The 21,344-nt window shown below is 39.6% G+C and overlaps 1 protein-coding gene and 1 long non-coding RNA gene across 2 annotated transcripts in view; one reads left to right on the forward strand and one right to left on the reverse strand.

Moving 5' to 3' along the window:
• Nucleotides 1-835: 835 nt before the first annotated feature.
• Nucleotides 836-21,344, reverse strand: part of stpg2 (sperm-tail PG-rich repeat containing 2) — a 63,620-nt gene continuing 43,111 nt past the window's right edge. Inside the window, exons 11-14 of the mRNA XM_031309170.2 lie at nucleotides 12,762-12,927; nucleotides 10,454-10,569; nucleotides 1,597-1,797; nucleotides 836-1,040 (exon numbers count right to left, since the gene is read on the reverse strand). Of these exons, the coding sequence (XP_031165030.1) occupies nucleotides 1,630-1,797; nucleotides 10,454-10,569; nucleotides 12,762-12,927 (450 nt within the window). The 3' untranslated portion in view covers nucleotides 836-1,040; nucleotides 1,597-1,629. The remainder of the gene's footprint in view (nucleotides 1,041-1,596; nucleotides 1,798-10,453; nucleotides 10,570-12,761; nucleotides 12,928-21,344) is intronic.
• The window catches only part of LOC116056816, a 16,388-nt gene continuing 14,533 nt past the window's right edge, over nucleotides 19,490-21,344 (forward strand). Inside the window, exon 1 of the long non-coding RNA XR_004106671.1 lies at nucleotides 19,490-19,641. This is a non-coding gene — a long non-coding RNA (uncharacterized LOC116056816). The remainder of the gene's footprint in view (nucleotides 19,642-21,344) is intronic.

The following is a 21,344-nucleotide window of genomic DNA, read 5'->3' on the forward strand; positions in this document are numbered from 1 at the left end:
AAAGCCAAGCTGTTCAGGCATAGTTTCCTCCATCACTGCTCCACAAAACTTTTGTTTCCTCTCTCCTCAGCCTCTCTCCTAGGTGTGTCAGAGCTTTGTACACTTAATATTTTATAGTGTGATCACACATCCGATCTCTCCTCTGCATGCTAAGCTGCATGCTGCAGTTAAAACCACGTCTAAATCACCAAATAATCCCTCTAGCTCTCGAACCTAAGTCCATGTTTGTATTTATGAGCAGAATGCACTTTCACATGCTGTTGCTGATTTGTGTTTCTGTATGTTGTGCAGCATGTGAGTGTGTGTGTGATACTAAAGGTGAGACTAATTTGATTAATGAGCAAAGAATATCAGTGTACAACAAAACTGCAACATAAGTTATGAGTCTTCTATATGACTTTCACACCTGTTTTTCTGGTAGTCAGCACAAATATACATAATGAATGGCTTCATGATCTATGCACGCTAAGCAATAATGTACAGCTATGAAGCTTTTTCTAATTCTAATAGCATTTTGTTTTCTAATTGTCTCATGCACTGGTCAATTGTCATTACATAAAACATGATTTCTGACAATCCTGGCATTTAAGTTGGCCAGTAGTTAAGCGCAGACTGTATGTGATCCCGTGCTACTTACCCAGCTTTCAAGTCATTAGCCAACACGGGCAGCACAGTAAAATCTATATAGCAAACCTTCCCATAATTTTTAATCTTTGTCTTATTTATGTCAGATTGGATCTTTTGATTGCTGCTTTAAGAAAACAAAGCGCCTTTTGGACAAGACTTTTATTTATTTATTTAGAGTAAAATGCTTTCAAAAAGACCTAAGGCAATATTCATAGTAATAGCTTTTTAATTGTTATTGATTAACAAAGTGGTTTATGCAGAAGGAACTGACCCACAAAAACAGCTGAATCAGTGTGTCAAGCGTGTCATTACTGCGAGTAAAGAATGAGGGAACCATCAGCTGTAGATGTGATTGTAGGTATTTTACTTTGCGACACTGAATAAAAAGCAGTCATCTTCCTCCAAACTGCTGCCTGAAACAATACACAAAGTTAATCAGTCGGCAGTTTGCTCAGATAAATTTTAGGTTTGAAAAATTACAAGTTTTAAGCTGCTCTATTTGTAAATTTGCTGTTAAATTAACTGTGAGGGCAATTTAGACTAGACTATTACTAAAACAACAGCTGTAGGGATCTACTGTGTGTTGTTAATTGATAGCAAATTTTAGGCAGAGACACACACACACACACACACACACACACACACACACACACACACACACACACACACACACACACAATGCAAAACATACAGAGATTGGACAGACTGCTTAAGCTTTCAACAGTGGCAGGGAATAGAAATATCGAACAGAGAAAGACACTCAAACAAGCTATAAAGTGCTTCAGTGGTGATTGTCATCACAATTCACTTCAAAACAGCTTGCTTGAAACCTTGCATTACATATTACTATTGCAATGTCTAGATTTACAGAGTTACAATTCAATAATTGAAAATAAGCTCATTTATTATCTATTATACTTTCAACAGAAAAGGATTTTAAAAAATGGATTGATGTTTTACCCCACTCACCTTACACCTCTAAACTTTGACCCACAAAGAGCTCTAAGAAGTGCTGGTGGAGATGAAGGTGTTGGGCGCGACAGTGTTAATGGTCTTGTAGGCGGTTAAAAGGCCAGGGGCCACACGAGGGGAACAGCAGGGACCCAGAGGGTTGTTGAGCGTCACATTGAAGGTGCCCTTCAGTACTGTGTTCATGACGCCTGGACTCAACTGCAGAGACACACAAAAAGAGCAGAAATTGGCAAAATAATAGCAATTTAGTGAAATATGAGGTGTCTTAATTGCTGAAAATGCAGTCATTACACTTATGTGGCATTAAACAGTCCGTCCTTTTATGCAACCCTTTGTACAGTATTATATGTGAAAAAGATCCAGACAGGCTGATGTTACACTATGAAAACTGGCCAAAGAAAATAGGTATAAAAAAGAGAAATATTCATTTACAATTGCACATTTTTTTGTTGAACAGGACATACTCTATGGCAATGAAGACTTGGAGGAGTGATGATGAGGGTGGTTGTCCTTTGACTTTAAAACAGGAGTAATCAACAGTTCTTGGCATTTTCCACCAATCACCCTATTTTTATTGCATTCAACCGTCTAATAAAACTTCACATAAACTGTGTATGAACCTGTTTACTGAAGGCAGGAGTCTCATATGAAACAGCTTTACAGTGTCTTCCAGAACAGAACTTTTTGAAGAATGGAACCTTGCATTAGTTCAGGCAGGCATGGAAGTCATTTCTATAGTCACATGTTCCATACACCATCCAATCATGTGACCTACAGTATCTCTCACACAATAAGTCTCTCCAACTCAACAGCCTCTTTCCGTATTAGCATTTAGTTGTGCATGCATTTTGAAGGGTTCTTTAATGTGTATATGTTCATCAAATGTTGTGTATGTCAAGCTGCTGGTGGTTACTCAGATGTATTGATTGCATTACAACCTTAACTTTAAACATAACTTACACTGAAACATTCGCCCAAAGTACAAGACATTTCTTTCTGCTAGAAAGTAGTCATTAAGGTGGAATTCACAAACTAGCATGCAACTAACACACATCAACACACACAAATAATTAGACTGTCTGACCCAGGTCTTACTAAGGGGAACATGAGAAAAACAGTACCAAAAACAAAAATCCTATATAAGCTTCAAAGTCTGACCTTAAAAAATCACCTCACCACACAAATGTCAAAAGAACTCTCAGTCTCTCTCTCTCTCTCTCTCACACACACACACACACACACACACACACACACACACACACACACACACACACACACACACACACACACACACACACAGGCTAAGATGCAGACATACATGCATACATATTCTGTATGAACACCCAGGTACTGCCTGAGGAATCTACCTCTTCAATGTTACAAAAGTTCTCTCTTTCTCCCTCTCCCGTTCTTTCTCCCCTAACCTCCCAGCACACATACACGCATCAGTATGCCAGAGGTGCCACAGTAGGATTTAGGCACATTGCAGGGGCCGCTCAGATCTCAGTATTGATCCTAATGGGAAAAGGGTTGTGGGTTCAACTCCAGGTCACCCTCAGGGTTGGCCAGGAGGTCGGGGAGATGGTGAAGAGCTCTTGGAAGTGACGACACCACCAGCATAGCAATAATGAGGGAGCTTATAGGATGTTTCACTAGGTCATAGAGGGGAGATGGAAAAGGGAATCTGTGCGCGGAGTTGGTGATGATGTTACTCGGTATGTATGTAGACGTGTACACGTGTGCACACACACACGGTAGTAAGACTGCTGGATGCAAAGTCTTTCCCACAACACACATACAATGCATGACACAACAACACAAGCTTCATCCCATACATGCATATACACATGCCAGCAAAACAAAGGATGCAAATTCTCTGTTGGAATATGCAGAAACTCACACAAGGTGATGCCTTTGTTTTGCTACACATACACAATTCACAGAAACAGTCTTCATACCTCAATCAATAACAAAATGGGTTGTTAGTTACAATGGAGATTTGTAAGAGTGCTGCTGTCTGATCTGCCACCTCTATGGGTAAGGCTTGGTGTAACAAAGGCAATTCAAACTACTCTCTTTTGTATATTTACTATTGCTCTTTAATGAAGCAAATGATTCACTTATCCGATTACTCAATTAATCGATAGAAAATTGGAAGAATACTCGATTACTAAAATAATTGTTAGCTGCGGCCCTAACACATACACACACACACACACACACACACACACACACACACACACACACACACACTGTATACAGTAGTCATGCAAACTCATACCTGTCGTAAGTTAGAGTTTCTAACTATCCAAACTCACACAAAAAGACAGTAGCAAACAAACAGAAAGTTTGTGCAGAGTGGGTGTGATGAATTAAGATGCAGCAATGGGGAGACATTTTTGCATTTTAAATTACTAGTGCAGTGCCCATTGAAAATGTGCCTGGAACGGGCCGATTGCTTGGTCTGTGGTATTGCTGCTTGTAGAATTCTTCAAAACCAAATTGTACCCCAAAATGACTTACAGAAGGACCCCAAACCACAATGCAACTCCACTGTATAGCCTACTACTGACTTACAGTGTAGGCTACTTCTACATCAGAGGAAGACATTGTACTACTGTATTTACCCGATAGAGAACGCTGCAGATTCACAATGTAATCACAAAATATCACAATGAAAATGTGGAATAATCAGACATTAGCGTCATGGACTCATGGCAGTGCGCTATCCATACGGCCTGTTATGAGAGCTAAACAGCACATATCTGCGTTCATCAACCACCAGAACTGGACCATTTGTGTGTGTGTGTGTGTGTGTGTGTGTGTGTGTGTGTGTGTGTGTGCGCGCGCACGCACACGCAGAGAGAGAGCGAGAGAGAGAGAGAGAGAGAGAGAGAGAGAGAGAGAGAGAGAGAGACGTTGTCTCCTTGTCGTTTGATCGTTAATGTAGTGCTACTTTGTACATTTTGTGGGCCTGAGGTGTATGTCACATTTTAGCTGCCAATGCTCCGCTGCTCTCTGTCTGTCTCTGGTCCTGCTCACTGATCACTCAGTGAGCAGAGGGGGAGTGGCCAGCGGCTAGAGCGGCAAAAGCCAATGTGTGCTTCTTTTACAGACGATATCTTTTGCAATTCTTATCCAAACAACGCCAAACTTGGCACTGCACTTACTCGTGCCCGTAGCAAGACACCTGTCAAGTTTGAAATCCATCGGACTAACGGTTCGAGAGATGCGCTTAACACCCACACTTCATCTTTAAGAAATTATGAGAACATGATGAGATGGTATCAGGTGACTGTGCTTCCCACTTAGAAGCATCAGCACGCAAAGTAGAACTATAAAAAACTGTCACACATAGGAAGCACATGTTGAGACATAGGTGTAGATATAGATATTTGATGAAATGTCAGCTATGTTAAGGACACCTTCTGTTCTAACTCATAATGAATATCACATTAACTTGAGCTTATTTTTGTTGGCTCTGTATGTGCTTTGCACTCTGCAGGTTTATATATCAGCAAAGATCACAGCATTTAATTAACATTTGTTTCTGCTTGACGCCTGCTCCTGTGTCTTTTTATATTCCTGTGTTTCATCCTCACACTGCTAAATTAAGCTCAACCAATAAGAGCAGTGTCATGAGTGAGAAAGGTAATCGAGCCTACTTTTAGAAGTCGGTGCCTCGGATGGTGCATTTAATGGAAACACTAAATGAGCCCTAACTGTGACCTAATGCTGCTGATGTAGATAGCTTTGTGACATTCCTCACACATGTATGGATGGACGCATATAGGAACACACTGATGCTGAAAAGGCTACTATTCCATTACGTGGCCGTCTGCTTCAGATTGCAGGCCCTCAGAACACATTTTCAGCTGTTGAATTTAACTACCCTCTTCAGCTGCTCCATTTGCTGCTGTCTGTCTCTCTGCTTCTCTTCCTCTCTGCTTTTCCACCACCTTTTCATCACTGTCTCACCTCGGTCCATGTCTCTTCTTTCTCTCTCACCCCTCCCTGCCTCTCTTTCTCATCGCTATCATCCCACTCTCTCTGCCTGCTTGTCTTCAACACTTACTTACCTCTCTCCCTCTCTGCACCACTTCACACCATCTTTAACTCTGTATGGCCTATGGTGTCATATAGACTCAGTCCCACGAGCTTCAGAGAACTGATCCTCCTAAAGCTACGAAATGTCATACAATGCAAGGCATCAGTCTCTATAAGGCATGAATCACAAAATGTATCTGAACTCCACATCAATATCTGAGCTCAGAAAGTTAACTAAAAGCTAAATGGTTTGTAGTACTTCTGGTGGCAGGTTTTCTGTTAATGTGCAATACGCTTTATATGAAACATATAAACAAATGCATATTTAAACCCAGGGCCTTATTTATTGGTCTGCAATTCTGTCTTCTACAGTAGGAGGTAGCAAGATGTTATTAGCTTTATTCCATAAACTAACCCATTTTTAGTTTGTGCCAATTAACTCCCAACATTTACTCTACTCTCTGCTTTGACTGAAGTGGTTGCAGAAAAACACTTGACAAGCCAAAATTGAGGATTTTGATTTTACTTTTAATTGAATACCCTAGTTGACTTTTTTTTTTTACCTTCAGATACCCTGGGAGAGGAGAGGACAGGAGAAGAGGATGGTATGAGATACTTCAACAGTTTTAATAGCTACTGTCAGTGGAAAGATTCTCGCAACTACAGCTTCCCCTTATAACAGAGAAAAAGAGAGAGACAGAGTGAGAGACAGAGAAGGACTTGTAGAGCAAGGAAGAACATCCGCAAGCATACATCTACATAGCAAGATAGAGGTTTTAAAAATGTATGTGGAAAAAGTATGCACTGCATTTTGCCTACATTACTGATGTGTAATACTTACAAAGTGAAACACTCTCACTGCCACACTCACACACTGGGTGTTTAACGTTAAGATTTTTGAAACCTACAACAACTAGGCATGTACCTACTGTAATATATTACGATTATTTGCACTGATTATCATACAAACAATTATTAGTCCCAATAGAATTGGTTGACCATCATAAACAGTTTCAATAATGAAATTTGCACAGAAAAGACAAAGTGCTGGCGCACATTTGTTCCTTTGAACACGTGGTGTCGGTGTAGATGCGTGTATTTTGTACAAACAATTGCCAAGGAATAACTCGTTGTCCAAGAGTTCAAATTTAAGGTTGGATATGACAATCCGTTTATTAAACTAAACAGCAAACTAATCAAACAAAATAATAGTTCTTCTTTTAATCTTACCACGTTATCATACACTTAACCACGGTCAAAACAAAACTGTGACCTTGCTGTGCGCAACACAGCTGAACCAATCAGGCCACATTTAAACTTTTTCCACCCCCCAGTCACGCGATGGTTGCCAATGAAATGTCTCCAACACAAAGAAAAGTAGCAAACAATAATTCAGATGAGATGGTGGATGGAGAGATGTAGGCAACAAGGATTGTATGCTCCGCAGAAGAGAGAGCTGTGGAGGAACAAACTTTGTGGCTCTGTACTAAAACCTGATGAACTGAAATGGAGGATGGGGGTCCGGCTGAGCAATAAAGTAGCACTAACATTGACTGCTTTTTTCATGCTTTAAAATCAATGGCTTATTCATCAGCTTTTTGGCTAGCAGCTGACTAGTAACATCCAATCATATTTAAGCAATCAAATCCAGCGAAAACACAAATTCTCACGTGTTGCTGTACATCCATCAAAACTGTTTGCCTTGTTAATTTATGTTGCAATTTGCATAGAAAAGGATGAAAAATGGATGAGAGAGACAGGGACTGTAGATTCTGAAGAGAAATGGAACTGGATATATGTAAATTTCATAAGTGGAGGTGAATTTCCATAAAGCTGTTGTTCTTGCTTTCATTCATTGACTGGCTTAAACTAGGCATTGCTGATTGAATACAAATCAATATTCTGTTAGTGTATTGCATGTATCTCACCTATTATGTTTTCAGAAACACATTTTAGTGGACCCAGTAAAAGCTGTAATTTGAGAAAGTTTGTAATCAGACCGCCATTTCTGTTCCTGCTTTAAAACGGACCAAGCACTGCCCCAACTTGCATGTGTTTCTCAGAGCCACGTCGTTTAAGGACCGTTCGGTATTTATGGAATGGACCACCGGAGGAAAATAGGGGAGGGTCATGTCTTTTTATTTTTTGCTGAGGGGAGGGTCATCCAACATTTTTTAGTCTGGGGGGGGGGGGTCACCCAACTTTTTTATTCATGAAAAGAGCAAAATTTTCAAAGTGGCTCGTTTGGTGCAGTAGCTCTCAGTCTCGGCCCCCTAGCAGATGGTCTGACCGCATACACGGAGTTTGCTGGGGGGGGGGGCAGGAGGAGCGCTGCCCCCTGGTGGCTGAAACGGGTAATTGCACTGTTTAAAAAATGAGTGGAATAATTAGATCTGGCATGACCAGATATTTTATAAATATCTTAAATAACACAAAACAACTAAATGGTGGTAGGTAATACATCTGATTTCATATACTGCTTTAGTAAAAAAAATATTAGCTGGCTGACGATGGGAGCAGCAGGACGCAAAAAACGAAACTTACTGTTGCACTAGTCTGGACATCTTGCCATGCCAACGTTGCAATAAAGGTTTCCTAAATGCCATGTATATACCTGTGATGTTAGCTTACTAATTGATTGCGGGTTTTGTGTAGATTTGGACTTTTATACGTTTATTCCACTTTGTTTAAACGGCGAAGTGGAGAGGCCTCGTTCACCTGTTCGGAGCTGGCTGGTGAATGTGACGCTCGTATCGGCCTTGCTGGATACACCGTGACTCTGTTTTTGGATCTCCTAATCGCTGTGGATTACTTTTTTTTCGTGTCATTGGATTACGGCAAAATACGGATCTTTTTTCTCAACGTGTGTTAACGTGTTATGGTGTGACTGCGCTTCTTTACTGCGTTTGGACAGGCATCTCAACAGACTGTAGGTCCAACACTGATTGTTCACTGTTACATTTTAGTTGAATTTAAGCATCTGTCTATTGCATTCCAAAACAGCCGTGCCGCGATTGGACTTCATAAGGGCGAATTGTTAAATTGTTACAATGTAACTTAAAAACTTTAAAAATAAACACGTGTTTTGGAATATAATGTTCAGCTTCGGCAGCTTTACCTATGTGCTAAAATATACAATGACGATAGTGACAAGTCCATAGCAACCAGTGTTGAATTGGTTATATCCCAGCGTCCTTTGCTGAATGGTCTCAATGTTTTATTGTTTTATTTCATGTGAATACTAGTTTACTAGAGGAGTAACTTAGTATCTGAAGTAATGCAGTAATGCATGAAGTGTGCATTTAGTTTCCATGCTTATTGTGTTTCCACAACAATGTTAGTGAGTAAATCTACTGAAATGGCCACCACACCATAACAGAGGAGTGGGATGTGTAAGATGAGAATGCAGAGGTTAACTTCTGTACTCATGGCTGTAAAAATCAAATGGTGTCAGTACTTCTTTGCTAAGCGCCAACTTGCACGCATTCCTCTTTTTAAAATCATTTTGGAGGGTCATAGAAAAATTATTACTGACAAGGGGAGGGTCAAGTCTTTTTAGGTTAGAGGCCACAACACTCCTCTGGTGGACCCTTAATTAAATAACGAGCAGTCCCTTAGTTGCTCAGATTGGGTTGTACAGTAGGCCTATTCAATTGCATGCAGAGGCATTTTGGTCTGCACTGTTTATAGCACCCCTTAGTAATCGAAAATTAACTGAGAGGTTCCAGACTACAGTAATACACAGTTGTGAATTAGTCTGCCTATGCCAGGCTACAGGGGAGAGGGACATGGAGGTGGAAACAGGCAGTGAGAAGAGAGACAGAGACAGTGAACTGTAGAAGAGAAGAGAGGGAAAAGTTGAGGAGATAAATCCATACAGAGACAGCACACAGATTGGGAGACAGGCAGACAGAGAAGAGAAGAAAGAGCCCTGTGATAACATTACACCCATGGACATGAACATGAACACGATGATGAACTCTGTAGTAAGGTTTAAATCAAACTCAGTGGTTTTGTCTTTGATGTTCACCACTCAAAGTCAGCAGGGACTGGAAGCAACATTAGCTCTTTCAATCATTTCGTACACGCGCGCTCGCGCACACACACACACACACACACACGCACATGCACACGCAGCTGTAACCCAGGGCTGTAATTCCTATTAAAACACACTGAAATTGAGCAGGGAGAGATAAGGTTCTGGTTAGGTTTCATTACAACTGTATTATGCTTCAACCATAAAGTGCATTTGTCTCTGTCAGCAGTCTAAGGTGGCTGCATTAAACAACACTACACTTAATAAAAATGCACTCACTTTTGCCAGTTTAATTTAACTAGGCAGGTCAATTAAGAACAATTCTCCTGCAAAGCTGCCTTGAGCAGGAGAAGGCATCATTTAGCCTTGTGTTGCATCAGATGGAGATTGGTCGAAACCACAGAAACGTATTGAAGTTTGGATTTTTTTATTACAGAGCAATCAATTTCTTTCGCACAGCTCAAGGTCAGAGACAGAAATTTGATAGATTCTCTGAGGATCAAAACATGAGATAATGTCAGGCATATATTTGTGGCCTCTCATGCATACCCCAGACACACAAACAGGGTCTGTGCACGCACACTACCGTCTCATCATACTCTGTTAGTCGTATATAGATATATTCAAATCCAAGGACACACACACATCCATAGCGACATTCATGTCAGTACACTATTACGGAATGTTGGCTGCTCAAGGAGTCGAGTAGACCGGGAGTGTGTTTGGAGGTAAGAATGTTTCATGAGAGTTACATTTTCACAGTATGCTTACCTGATAAGCGCCTGGTCCAGGGTTGGTGTCCACGGAGACTTTAAATCGATCTTCTCTGGAGGAGATCAGAGCCATTTGGGGTACAGATTTCACACTGGGGTTATACTGGCCAGGCCCTGATGAACACATACACACATAATCCACACCTACATTCATCATTTCACATTTAGTTGCTGTGAGGCAGGAAAGTACTTAAGACACCCATGTACTTTATAGGAGCACATACTGACTGTGCCTTCAGTGTGTGCAAGAAAACCAGAGCATCACACCCTACAAAAGTACTTTTTTTCTGTCTATTACAGAATTCCCATCATAGTTATTCAGTCAAGTCAAGTGTTATATCTGGGGGTTGAGGTAGGTGAAATCATTTTGGTTATAGCTGAAATCCTCTGCAATGCTAAGAGGTCTACAGCAAAGTAGACGGGTCAGATTACTGGTGATGAATTATTTTGCTCAAGGTTAAAAGGTTTTAATGTTTTTCTCTCTTATGTAAAAAGCTACCCTGATGTTTTGCTCCTTGCCAACATATTGGACAACGAATGTCACAGCAGTGTGGGTGCATTTTAAAGTATGTTGCCAGGGTATGCTAGCTTTCTTTCTTGGGCTGCAGATCATTGTGACTGGACACAACCCAGCACCAAGACGTGTTATATATTGTACAGATGGCCCTGTATAGATCAACCAAAATCTCTGCAGTGATTAGAAATTATATTTTTGCTTTGGAGAATGTGTCCATGGTATGAATATACAAACACAGGTGTACAGAGATCCATGTACATACACACATTCACACGCACATGCTGATAAGGTTACAAACAAGCAAAGAGGCACTGACAAATAAAAAATACACACACATACTGTATACTGCCATTTTCATTTAAAGAAGAAACATTCACACTGAATTCTGAAAAAAATGAAAACTGTTCTCAAAATGAAGAAGCTAAGCCTCAAGGGTTTATCCATTACACAACATTGTTTCCATAAACATATTTTTTATTTAAAACCTACACTGCCAACTTTTCATAAATTATAGAAACAACTTTTACAATCCTTTTTGAAATGGTTTAATGGACCCCAGGGCTTCAGATTGTATTCAATGCATTAAGAATTATTATTAGGAAAAAAAGAAGGAGAATCCATCGCTGGTCCAGCACGGTTTTACAGTAAGAAAGCAGCAGCTGCTTGTCTGACCCAACAGCTAATTGCAGCTTATGACTACACAAACATAGAGGGACTTTTAAAGTTGCAGACAAACACATACCAAAAAAACACCTTGAGCCATTGCTCATGGAACATTATATGGAACACTGTCATTCATTTGTTTGCACGTGTGTGTCGGTGTGTGTGTGTGTGTGTGTGTGTGTGTGTGTGTGTGTGTGTGTGTGTGTGTGTGTGTTCAACTGTTGAGTAGTCAAACGCTCTTACATTATGAGAAATGTGATCGCAGGGGACCCAGCATGATGAGGAATATAATGTTCCATATACTGTATGCCTATTCATAAATGCAAATTTAATAACGGGCAAAATTATTGTATGTGCGTGTTGTGTGTCTCAATGTGAGTCTGAATATGCGAGTCTGAATGTGCGCAAAAGTGTCCATAAGCTTGTGTCTGTATGAAGAAGAAACACTATTGCAAACAGTCCAAATCTATTTATATGCAAATTGGGTTTTGGTTAAACGGTTTGGGATGCCTCATGGGTTGAGACCCTCGGTGAAATGGGGCTAGTCATAAATTATCCAAGTAAGTCATGAATCTATCAATTTTGAAACAACATTTTTCAATGGGAGTGTAATTGAGGTAAATATTAGGTTAGAAGCCCGCAGAGATGGAGCTAATTGGACTGCATGATGTTGAAAGGGTGGAGCTATACAGTTTTCCTTTTATTCTTTATATATTTTGTACTGACGTTTAGCATCAAAGACAATTCCATAAAAAATGTTTCAAATATTGCATGCGTACATCAGCCATTTATGTTTGTCTGAAATGAAATGCCCCCATTTTAAGATTTGTGACAAATACAGAGACAAATATAAACAGTAAAAAATATAACATTTAGGGAAAGATCTTTTCTTTTCCATATAATCATAAATTTGCACACAAAAAAGTCTGGCCTATAGGACATTTAGTCAACCCAGGTCACCTAGCATGACACAGATAATTCCAATTTATGGATAACATTAAGCCTTTAAAATGCTCCTTCTTTAATTATGTTGCACAGAACAGTTGTTCCTTTAGGTGTCCCATCTTTAAATCCAATCTATTAGTTTGTGTGTGTGTGTGTGTGTGTGTGTGTGTGTGTGAGATACCTGGTACAGTGGGGTCACATTGCAGGAAGAAATTATCCCGTGGTGCAGCAGAGAGGAAGCAGCTCTGTCGTCTCTTAGCTCCTTCATTTCGGGGTTCTAAGTAAGAGCGGCCATTAGCCTTCTCAAATGGCTGACTCACATTGTAACTGTTGGGTGGAGGGGAATCCTGAGAGGAGAGGAGAGGAAAGGAGAGGAGAGTGTTCATTTTATCACTAAAGGAACAGTCAGAGAATTACGTCATTAGGATAAATTGTCTGGGGACCATGGATAAATGGACAAAAGTTTTATGCCAATCCTTGCAGTAAATTATATTTCACTGGATAAATGCAAACTTTGACCTGCTGGTGGCACTAAATAAAAAATCAGGAGATCACCAAAGTCATTTTGATTCATTCTGTGGCCACCAGGAGATCTGGACATTTCAGTAAAAAAAGCAAAAATGTTAAACTCATGGTGGCACTGGAGGAAAGTCAGGGAAACACCAAAATCAGACACACATCATTTCTATATATTGGAGAAAAACTACTGAAGAAAACTAAAGTTTAAGTCACATTGTCACCTGGCACTGTCTGTAACACTGTTAGACAATGTAACACACACACACACACACACACACACACACACAGACACACACACACACACACACACAAGACAGTGTAACACACACACACACACACACACACACACACACACACACACACACACACACACACACAGCAACCCCTTATTAGATTACACAATTGACAGTCCCACAGTGTAAGGGACACACACATTATAAATAACAAATGACCCATTCACCCATCTGTTGTCAGAGCTGACTGTCAGGCTTGCTACAATATCACCCATGTACACACATTCATGCATGAATATCAGCGTAGACGCAAGGGGACATACAGTACATGTCACATCATCTCCATGCAAATGCAGGCAAACACACACACAAACACAGATATCTCATCCATGGCGCAAATGAGTGCTTGTCTCACAACTGTCATTATGCCACTCCTCCACAGAGGGAGGAACAATGATGGAACATATCATAGGTAATTTCAGATAAATAACCTCCATAACAAGGCCTTTATATTCTTAGTTGTTAATGAATTGCTAATAATTAAGAGCTAATTCCCGGTGGCACTCCAGCTGAAGTGAGCATGTAATAGATTCCAGAAACTGGGATATGAAAAGGGAACTGGGTGAATCACGTCACCTGGTTAGAAACTTGCTTTACCACCACTGCAAAGAAATCTCAGTTACTGGGGATTTGTCTTGTCGGTGGGTCTTTGAATAATTGATGGCGAAGGCTGAATATAGCTGCACAATCCATTTATCCTGAACATAGCAGAGCTGTCATTTACCTCAAACTGTCATTTCCCGACCGCGGTTTTCTCCGTCTCCTCCTCGGTAGCCGTCCATCTTTAATCATTGCTAACCCAGGCCATTTAGCTTTTCATTATAGACACAGTGGGAGGAAAAAGGAGGCAAGCACAACATGTGCTCGACAGTACAACCTCACACACACAAACACACACACACACACACACACACACACACACACACACACACACACACACACACACACCAACAATTTACAGGCACACACACACATATACAGACACATCACACAGAAACAGATTCTTTGTGATGTTAAAAGCAACTGTGGAATTGTTGGAAAAGTCAAATGAATTGAATGATGGTGAGAATAATTTGTGTTGTTACTGTTACTGTTTCACATGGTTAGATTTGGAGTATTTCTCATGGTTGATTTGATACACTCACTCACACACACACACACGCAAAAACACACACACACACACACACACACACACACACACACACACACACACACCTGCAGGCACACATCTGTCACAGATCTATCTAACAGTGCAGAGCAATCATCCTCCAACCTCTGCAACATAATGTGCACACACCTGTCGAGGGACCCTATGGTCCGTAATTATAATTGAACATGGGGCGAACCACTGTTCCCAGTAGCAGTCATCACATATTGACAGCAATCAGGTTGACTTTAATTACACACTCTCGGAATTTAGACAGCTAAATGCTTATCTTCCTACATACACACAGAGGACGCACACAAACACACCTTTTCTTAACGATTCTGTCACATTGCCCTTGACTGTCAGAAAAATATCTCAGAATGCATAAAGTATACTGTAGAGGCCAGATACACATTTGTGGCAGGAAGGCAGTGATGCAGAATAACTTATTAATTGAATATTGATGTGATGCTAGCACCAAGACAGACTGTCAGACCTGACAGTATTTTTTAATAAGTTTTAATAAGTAAAGCAAGAGAAAATGTATAACTTTTTTTTATTTTTGATGCATACAAAATGTGATATATAAACTTAAAGTTGTCTAGTCAATCAAGACAACATAGAACTACCAATCAAGCACACTGTGAGAGGAAATCATTAAGTCATGATACATACTAAATAAACTTACAGGTCAATACTAAATTAAGTAAAAGTATACAATACACATGCAGCAGAAGTCCATCAATGAACTGTATACAATACTCTATGTCCTGAATGTGCTGCCTTAGATAAGATACTACCAAGTGGCACACTGTGCATCAACAGTGTTGAGTTCAGCCGAAAATCCAAATCACATGTCAAAGCACATGTTAAAACAGGAACATGAAACATTCTTATAAATCCTCAATATGACTATACACAACAAAACTGATTAAATTAAACAAAATTATATATTTTAAGTATAAGTTTACCCTGGCTCATGGCCACATGACAATGTGATTTTCTCTTTGAAGGTTTACAAAAGCATAACTGGGTGAATAGATGTGTTTCTCCGGTTCAGTTTCAGTAGGTTGGATCTGACATTGTTAAAGGACTTTTCTAAAATTGATAAAACAGTTGCTGTCTGTTACTAGTTGAAAAAGAATATTTTAGTGACAAGGCAATGCACCTGCACAATGTCCAATGTCATTATAATGGGGTTCCCATGTTTCTCCTTCAATAGTTTAATCCTGAAAAAGTGTACACGGCTCAGAGCTGTTACCTTGGCCAAGCACAATGAATTTCCAGGAAGGATTTTGCAAATTGCTTAACTGTTTTAAAGGTCCTATGACATGCTGCTTTTTGGATGCTTTTATATAGGCCTTAATACTGTATCTGAAGTCTCTTTCCCGAAATTCAGCCTTACAGAATTACAGCCACTAGAGCCAGTCCCACAATGAGCTTTCTTTAGTATGTGCCATTTCTGTGTCCGTAGCTTTAAATGCTATTGAGGAGGAGAGAGGGGGGGGCAAGGTGGAGGGTGGGGGTGTGGCCTTGACCAACTGCCACTTTGCTTGTTTGCAAGCCATGATGTCTCTGTCAGTACCTGATCCGTACCTCCTGTAAGATCCGTTCTGCACATGCGCATGATTACATAGTAGAAAACTAACAATGTCCCTGTGCGATTTGTACCACGCATGCGTTGAAACACTTTACGACCAAACATCACAACTTTTTTTTTTATTAAATCTTTATTATACAATAGTCATAGCTACAAACAATCAAGACTTGTTGTCACTGATCCAAAACCGTGTAGCGACGTCGTTGTTGTGTTGTTTATGTTAATGTTTTTACTTTTAATACTTCGTCTTGACTAATAACCATAGACTGTATATTATTAATGCGATGAAGTGTAAACGTACATAAGTGTCCTTTCGAAGACGGGATGACAGCTCTTCCAGACACCACTGCTGTGTACCACTATAGTAGCTACATGCTAACGGCAGTAAACATGTCATCTTAGCTGGCAATGTTGTTAAATTCTTCCCAATTCTGGGTCACATTCCTGCTGAAACATGTCCGATTGTGTAGTGTTTGGTTCAGAAGCCTTTATCTGTGATTTTTGACGTTAGAAAGTGCTGCTTCGTTCCACTACAATCTAACGTTAGCATACTCATAGCTAACTATTGTAGCTGCATGCTAACGCGACATAGCGGAGCATATATAGCTAGCTATATATGTATGTATGTAGCAGGACGTTGTACCGTAAAAAATCACCAATAAAAGCTTCTAAACCAAATACTAGCTAAACAAATACAAATACAGTAAAGTGACCGAAATTTGGGGTGAAATGTCCAGCATTGAGCTACATAATAGTTAACTAGGAGTATGCTGGTCTCTCACAGAGATCTCATTTGTAGCCCTGTTTTTACCTGATACTTTCATAAAAGTACAAACACATAAAGTGAGAGGTATATGCACATGCTTAAACTTTATTTCAAGCATGATTAACCTGAAGCAGGACGGAGTCATGACTTAAAACACCAAAGCAAGGCTTCTAGCTCAGGCTAGCTAGCGTTAGCAAATTACCTTCAAAGTTGCAAAGAAATGATGAAACGTAAAATTTGAAGTCTTTATTTAATTTGCTACATGGTGTTGTACTGGATGGCCGCACGACCCTCCGTATATCATTAACAGATACTTTAGGAAACTCCAGCAAACACCTTGTAAACTTCATCTCTGCCATCATAACGATCTACTGTCACTGTCTAATGTTTTCTTCTGGTAACCATAGAGCTGTGCGCAAGCGTAGAACTGATCAGGCAGCGTCGTAAAACACATTGAGTTTCTGCGCATGCGCTGTATTATGCGCATGCGCAGAACGGATCTTACAGGCGGTACGGATCGGGTACTGACAGTCTCTCTCTTTCTCATGGCGGGCCAAATTCTCTGGGCGGGTAAAGCAGAGAAAGGGGAGGTAACCTTGCTCCTTATGACCTCATAAGGAGCAGATTCCAGATCGGTTCATCTGAGCTTTCATTTTCTCAAAGGCAGAGCAGAATACCCAGAGCTCGGTTTACACCTATCACCATTTCTAGCCACTGGGGGACCATAGGCAGGCTGGGGGAACTCATATTAATGTTAAAAAAACCTCATAAAGTGAAATTTTCATGCCATGGGACCTTTAAAAATGGTCTATCCCTAATATTTACACTCAGTAAATATTTGTTGACTGCTGGAGAGCAGCCTTTGCATTACCGGTGAATTCTTTGAGATAATTTTTTTTCATTGTTCAAAGGTGATAAGTATTGTCAGATGTTGATGTGTCTTGGACACTTTACAGTATTTAGTACTAATTCTGACAAACCTTGTGTAATCCATTTGGAAAGCCAAATTAAACAAATCTTGTAAGGATAAAAACATTGGTGTCCTTTAAAGTAACTATTAAAATATCTTTAAAATCAGATTTCCAACCTGATAATTGTATTATAAATATCTTATTCAATGTTCTGCAATTTCTATTCAAAATAAACATCAATAAATGTACTGATTCTTTTACAGTTTTTTTCGATTGATAAATGACAGTGGGCACAACTGGAGTCACATGTGCAAAACTCTAACTACAGTCTGCACAGCAGCAGTTCATGTGGACCAAACTCTAGTTCGTTTTTCATTGCTTGAACACAGTTTTCAAAACTCTACACACTTTTCCCATGACTTTAACCACAACGTGCACAACACTGTGTATCTACAGCACTTGATGGTGCTAGATGCTAACACACTGCTGTCAAAACTGTTAACCACGCATTCAAAACAGAATAGATTTCAGTCTGGTGCCTATCAAACACTGCTGATTGCAATTTTTGCTGAAAGCCTAAGCAGATGTCTTGTTTTAGACTAGTTAGTGAACATATATGGTATTTATACAGAGAAAGCTCAGAAAGCCTTTTTTTGTGTACAAACACCAAATAAGAAGGAAACAATTATACACTGTACCGTTTTAGAGAAACAGGTAAAAGAGCAAAGATACCAACATGTCCAGGTAAGATGTCTGAGGTTATGTACACAGTTATAAAAAAAAAAGTGAAAAACACTATATCTTTACAATAGTAAAACTGCGTTCGTACTGTTTTTCAGAAGGTAATGGAGGTGAAAGCAATGGAAACACCACATTCATTTGCATTTAGAGATGATGCAGACATCCAATGTGATGAAGAGAACTTGCTGCATGATGCTGGAGAGAGGCAGGCTTAGTCACACTATTCTTTGTTACTGTTACGTATTTACCTTTAGTTTTTTTTCCCCAGTAATTCCATAAATTACTAGAGACAAAATACTATATTGAAGAAAACTGCTGATTTTCATTCCTTCTTGGTTACCTTACGTAAAAATTGGTATATATTTTCCTTAAATAAACTATTGAGTAGTGTCAAGTCACTCAAATTGTTCAAACTGTAAAGATGAAAAAGTTTGTAATTTCTGTATTGGTGTTTGATGCTAGTGTTTTTACTCTCAGTGTGTTCTGAGTGACAGTGTGTGTTATCTCAGTGAGGGTTGTTCATAGTGTTTGGCTGCACTGAGCCGTTTTGAGACGTGTGTTAAGAGTTGTGTTGCTTTGAATGAGTTTTGCAGGTGATGTGAACTGTTTAACTCAGGTGACAGTTGGTAATGCAGACTGTGGTTTGAGTTTTGCACGTGACTCCAGTTGTGCCCACTGTCATTTAGCAATAGAAAAAAACTGTAAATACAATACAATAATACAATAATGAGCCCTATTTGTAAGTGATTTAAGGCCATTTATGTGCATAAACCTCTGTTCTTACCTTTCTGTACAATCAAGAAAAACAAACATTTCTACAGAGATCAACAACATATTGCAGTATACTGTAGCATACTTTACATCCAATACTAAATGCAGAGCATATTCTCAGTTAAAAGGCCCGCCTCATAAGGGTTCAAACAAAGTTACAGTTTTTTTTCGATTGCTAAACGACACTGGTCACAACTGAAGCCACATGTGCAAAACTCTACAGTCGGCATTACCAACAGTCACATGAACTAAACAGTTCACATCACCTGCAAAACTCATTCCTAACAACACAACTCTTAACCCACGTCTTACTGTAAATGCAAACACAACGTCAGATGTTACTTGGTATCTTCTTATAGAATTTCTTCCACACCAAGTTCTCTCACACTAATGGCCATTCAAGTACACCTGACAACCGCCATACTAACGATTTGGCTTAGTATGTACAGTGACAGCTTTGACTAATGGCCAGGCATGAACAACACGATTGTGTGTGCGTGTGTGTGTGTGTGTGTGTGTGTGTGTGTGTGTGTGTGTGTTCATCTCTCCTCTCATTATTCTTAAAACCTTTCATTCTTCCTCGCAGAGCAGAATGCTATTTTCAGACACTGTATTTCCATATTTCATATCACTGTACTACAGATAATATATATTATTACTGTGTATGTGTGCCAATGCATGTGCTTGTCTGTGTGTGACACAATCTACTCTACACATGACACCGGCCATGACATATTCACATATCCATTAAAAAAACTCACTACAGTCAGTGATGGCTCTGATTCATTTTATCTTCTCAGGTTAAAAATACATTTGGTAGTTTGTGTTGGGAAATTACTGTCACTGGTCTAAAGCTTAATTATGAATCTTGTTGGGAACTAATTTGTATCCGTATCGGATTTTGTACTGATAGGTACTTCTACTTAAAAAAAAAAAGTTAAGACAAAATGTTCAGGTAGTTTCTGCTTTAAAAGCTGCACATCCTTAAACTGGCTATTGCACCGACTCTGCACTTTGTCCTCAGTCTTGCTGGCATACTATGCAGATAATGAACAGGTTGGATATCCCCATTTAGAGTCTAATAAATAATAATAGTTACTTAGGCTTTGCCTCTTAAATCCAGTGTCACATGAGGTTTATCTGTTCCTCTTAACAGTGAAACTTGCATGTGGTGCAGCATATTAAAAAGTGTGAAAAATACTGCACAATGAGCAGATTCCAAAACACGTGGTCACAGCTTGCTCTCCCATGCAACGTAACTAACGATTGCTGGGATATCTGTTTGTATTCTCTCAATTTCAGTTTGTTATTTCAGCTTCAGGTGGGATCCTGTAAGTGTTGTTTCCTCTTCACAATAATTTGCCTTAAATTGAAATCAAAGCCACTAATCATATGCCAAAATATACTAACAGATGAAGACAAATAGGGAGAAATAGAAGAGGGCCTTGTTCTCCATCACTATCACTGTGTGTGTGTGTGTGTGTGTGTGTGTGTGTGTGTGTGTGCGTACGTATGTGGCGCACTATATTTCTTTTAATTAAGAATAGTTCATGTTTGTGTGTTTCTTCATCTTATGTAACAAAATAGATTGCTAGCATTTAAATTAAGTGAACACAGCATTTGTTTGCTTGTTTTCCTCCCAAAATAGCCTATCATCATAAGCTGTACAAGCACACTATACTGTCAAAAGCACAGCTGTTGTTTCATCATAGAGCTTGATAACCATCTGTCTGATTTTAGTAGTGGAGGTGTCATACGGCCTTAATGAGGTCTTAGACAGGTCTTCAATACAGATGGAATGACAGAGGGAAACCATATGATTCCCATTTGCTTCCTATTCGCACTTTATAGGCAGCAGTTAGTCTCACAATTTGCTGACAGCTACAGTTTTCTGCTGTGTTTTGTAGTCTTGTGTTATATATATATGTATTGCTATATATATGTATTGCTTTCTCCTTCATTTTATTTACCCTTTCCTTATATGCTTATTATCACCTTCACTTCTCTTTTTGTAGT

The sequence above is a fragment of the Sander lucioperca genome, chromosome 2, assembly GCF_008315115.2.
Source record: "Sander lucioperca isolate FBNREF2018 chromosome 2, SLUC_FBN_1.2, whole genome shotgun sequence".
NCBI lineage: Eukaryota > Metazoa > Chordata > Actinopteri > Perciformes > Percidae > Sander > Sander lucioperca.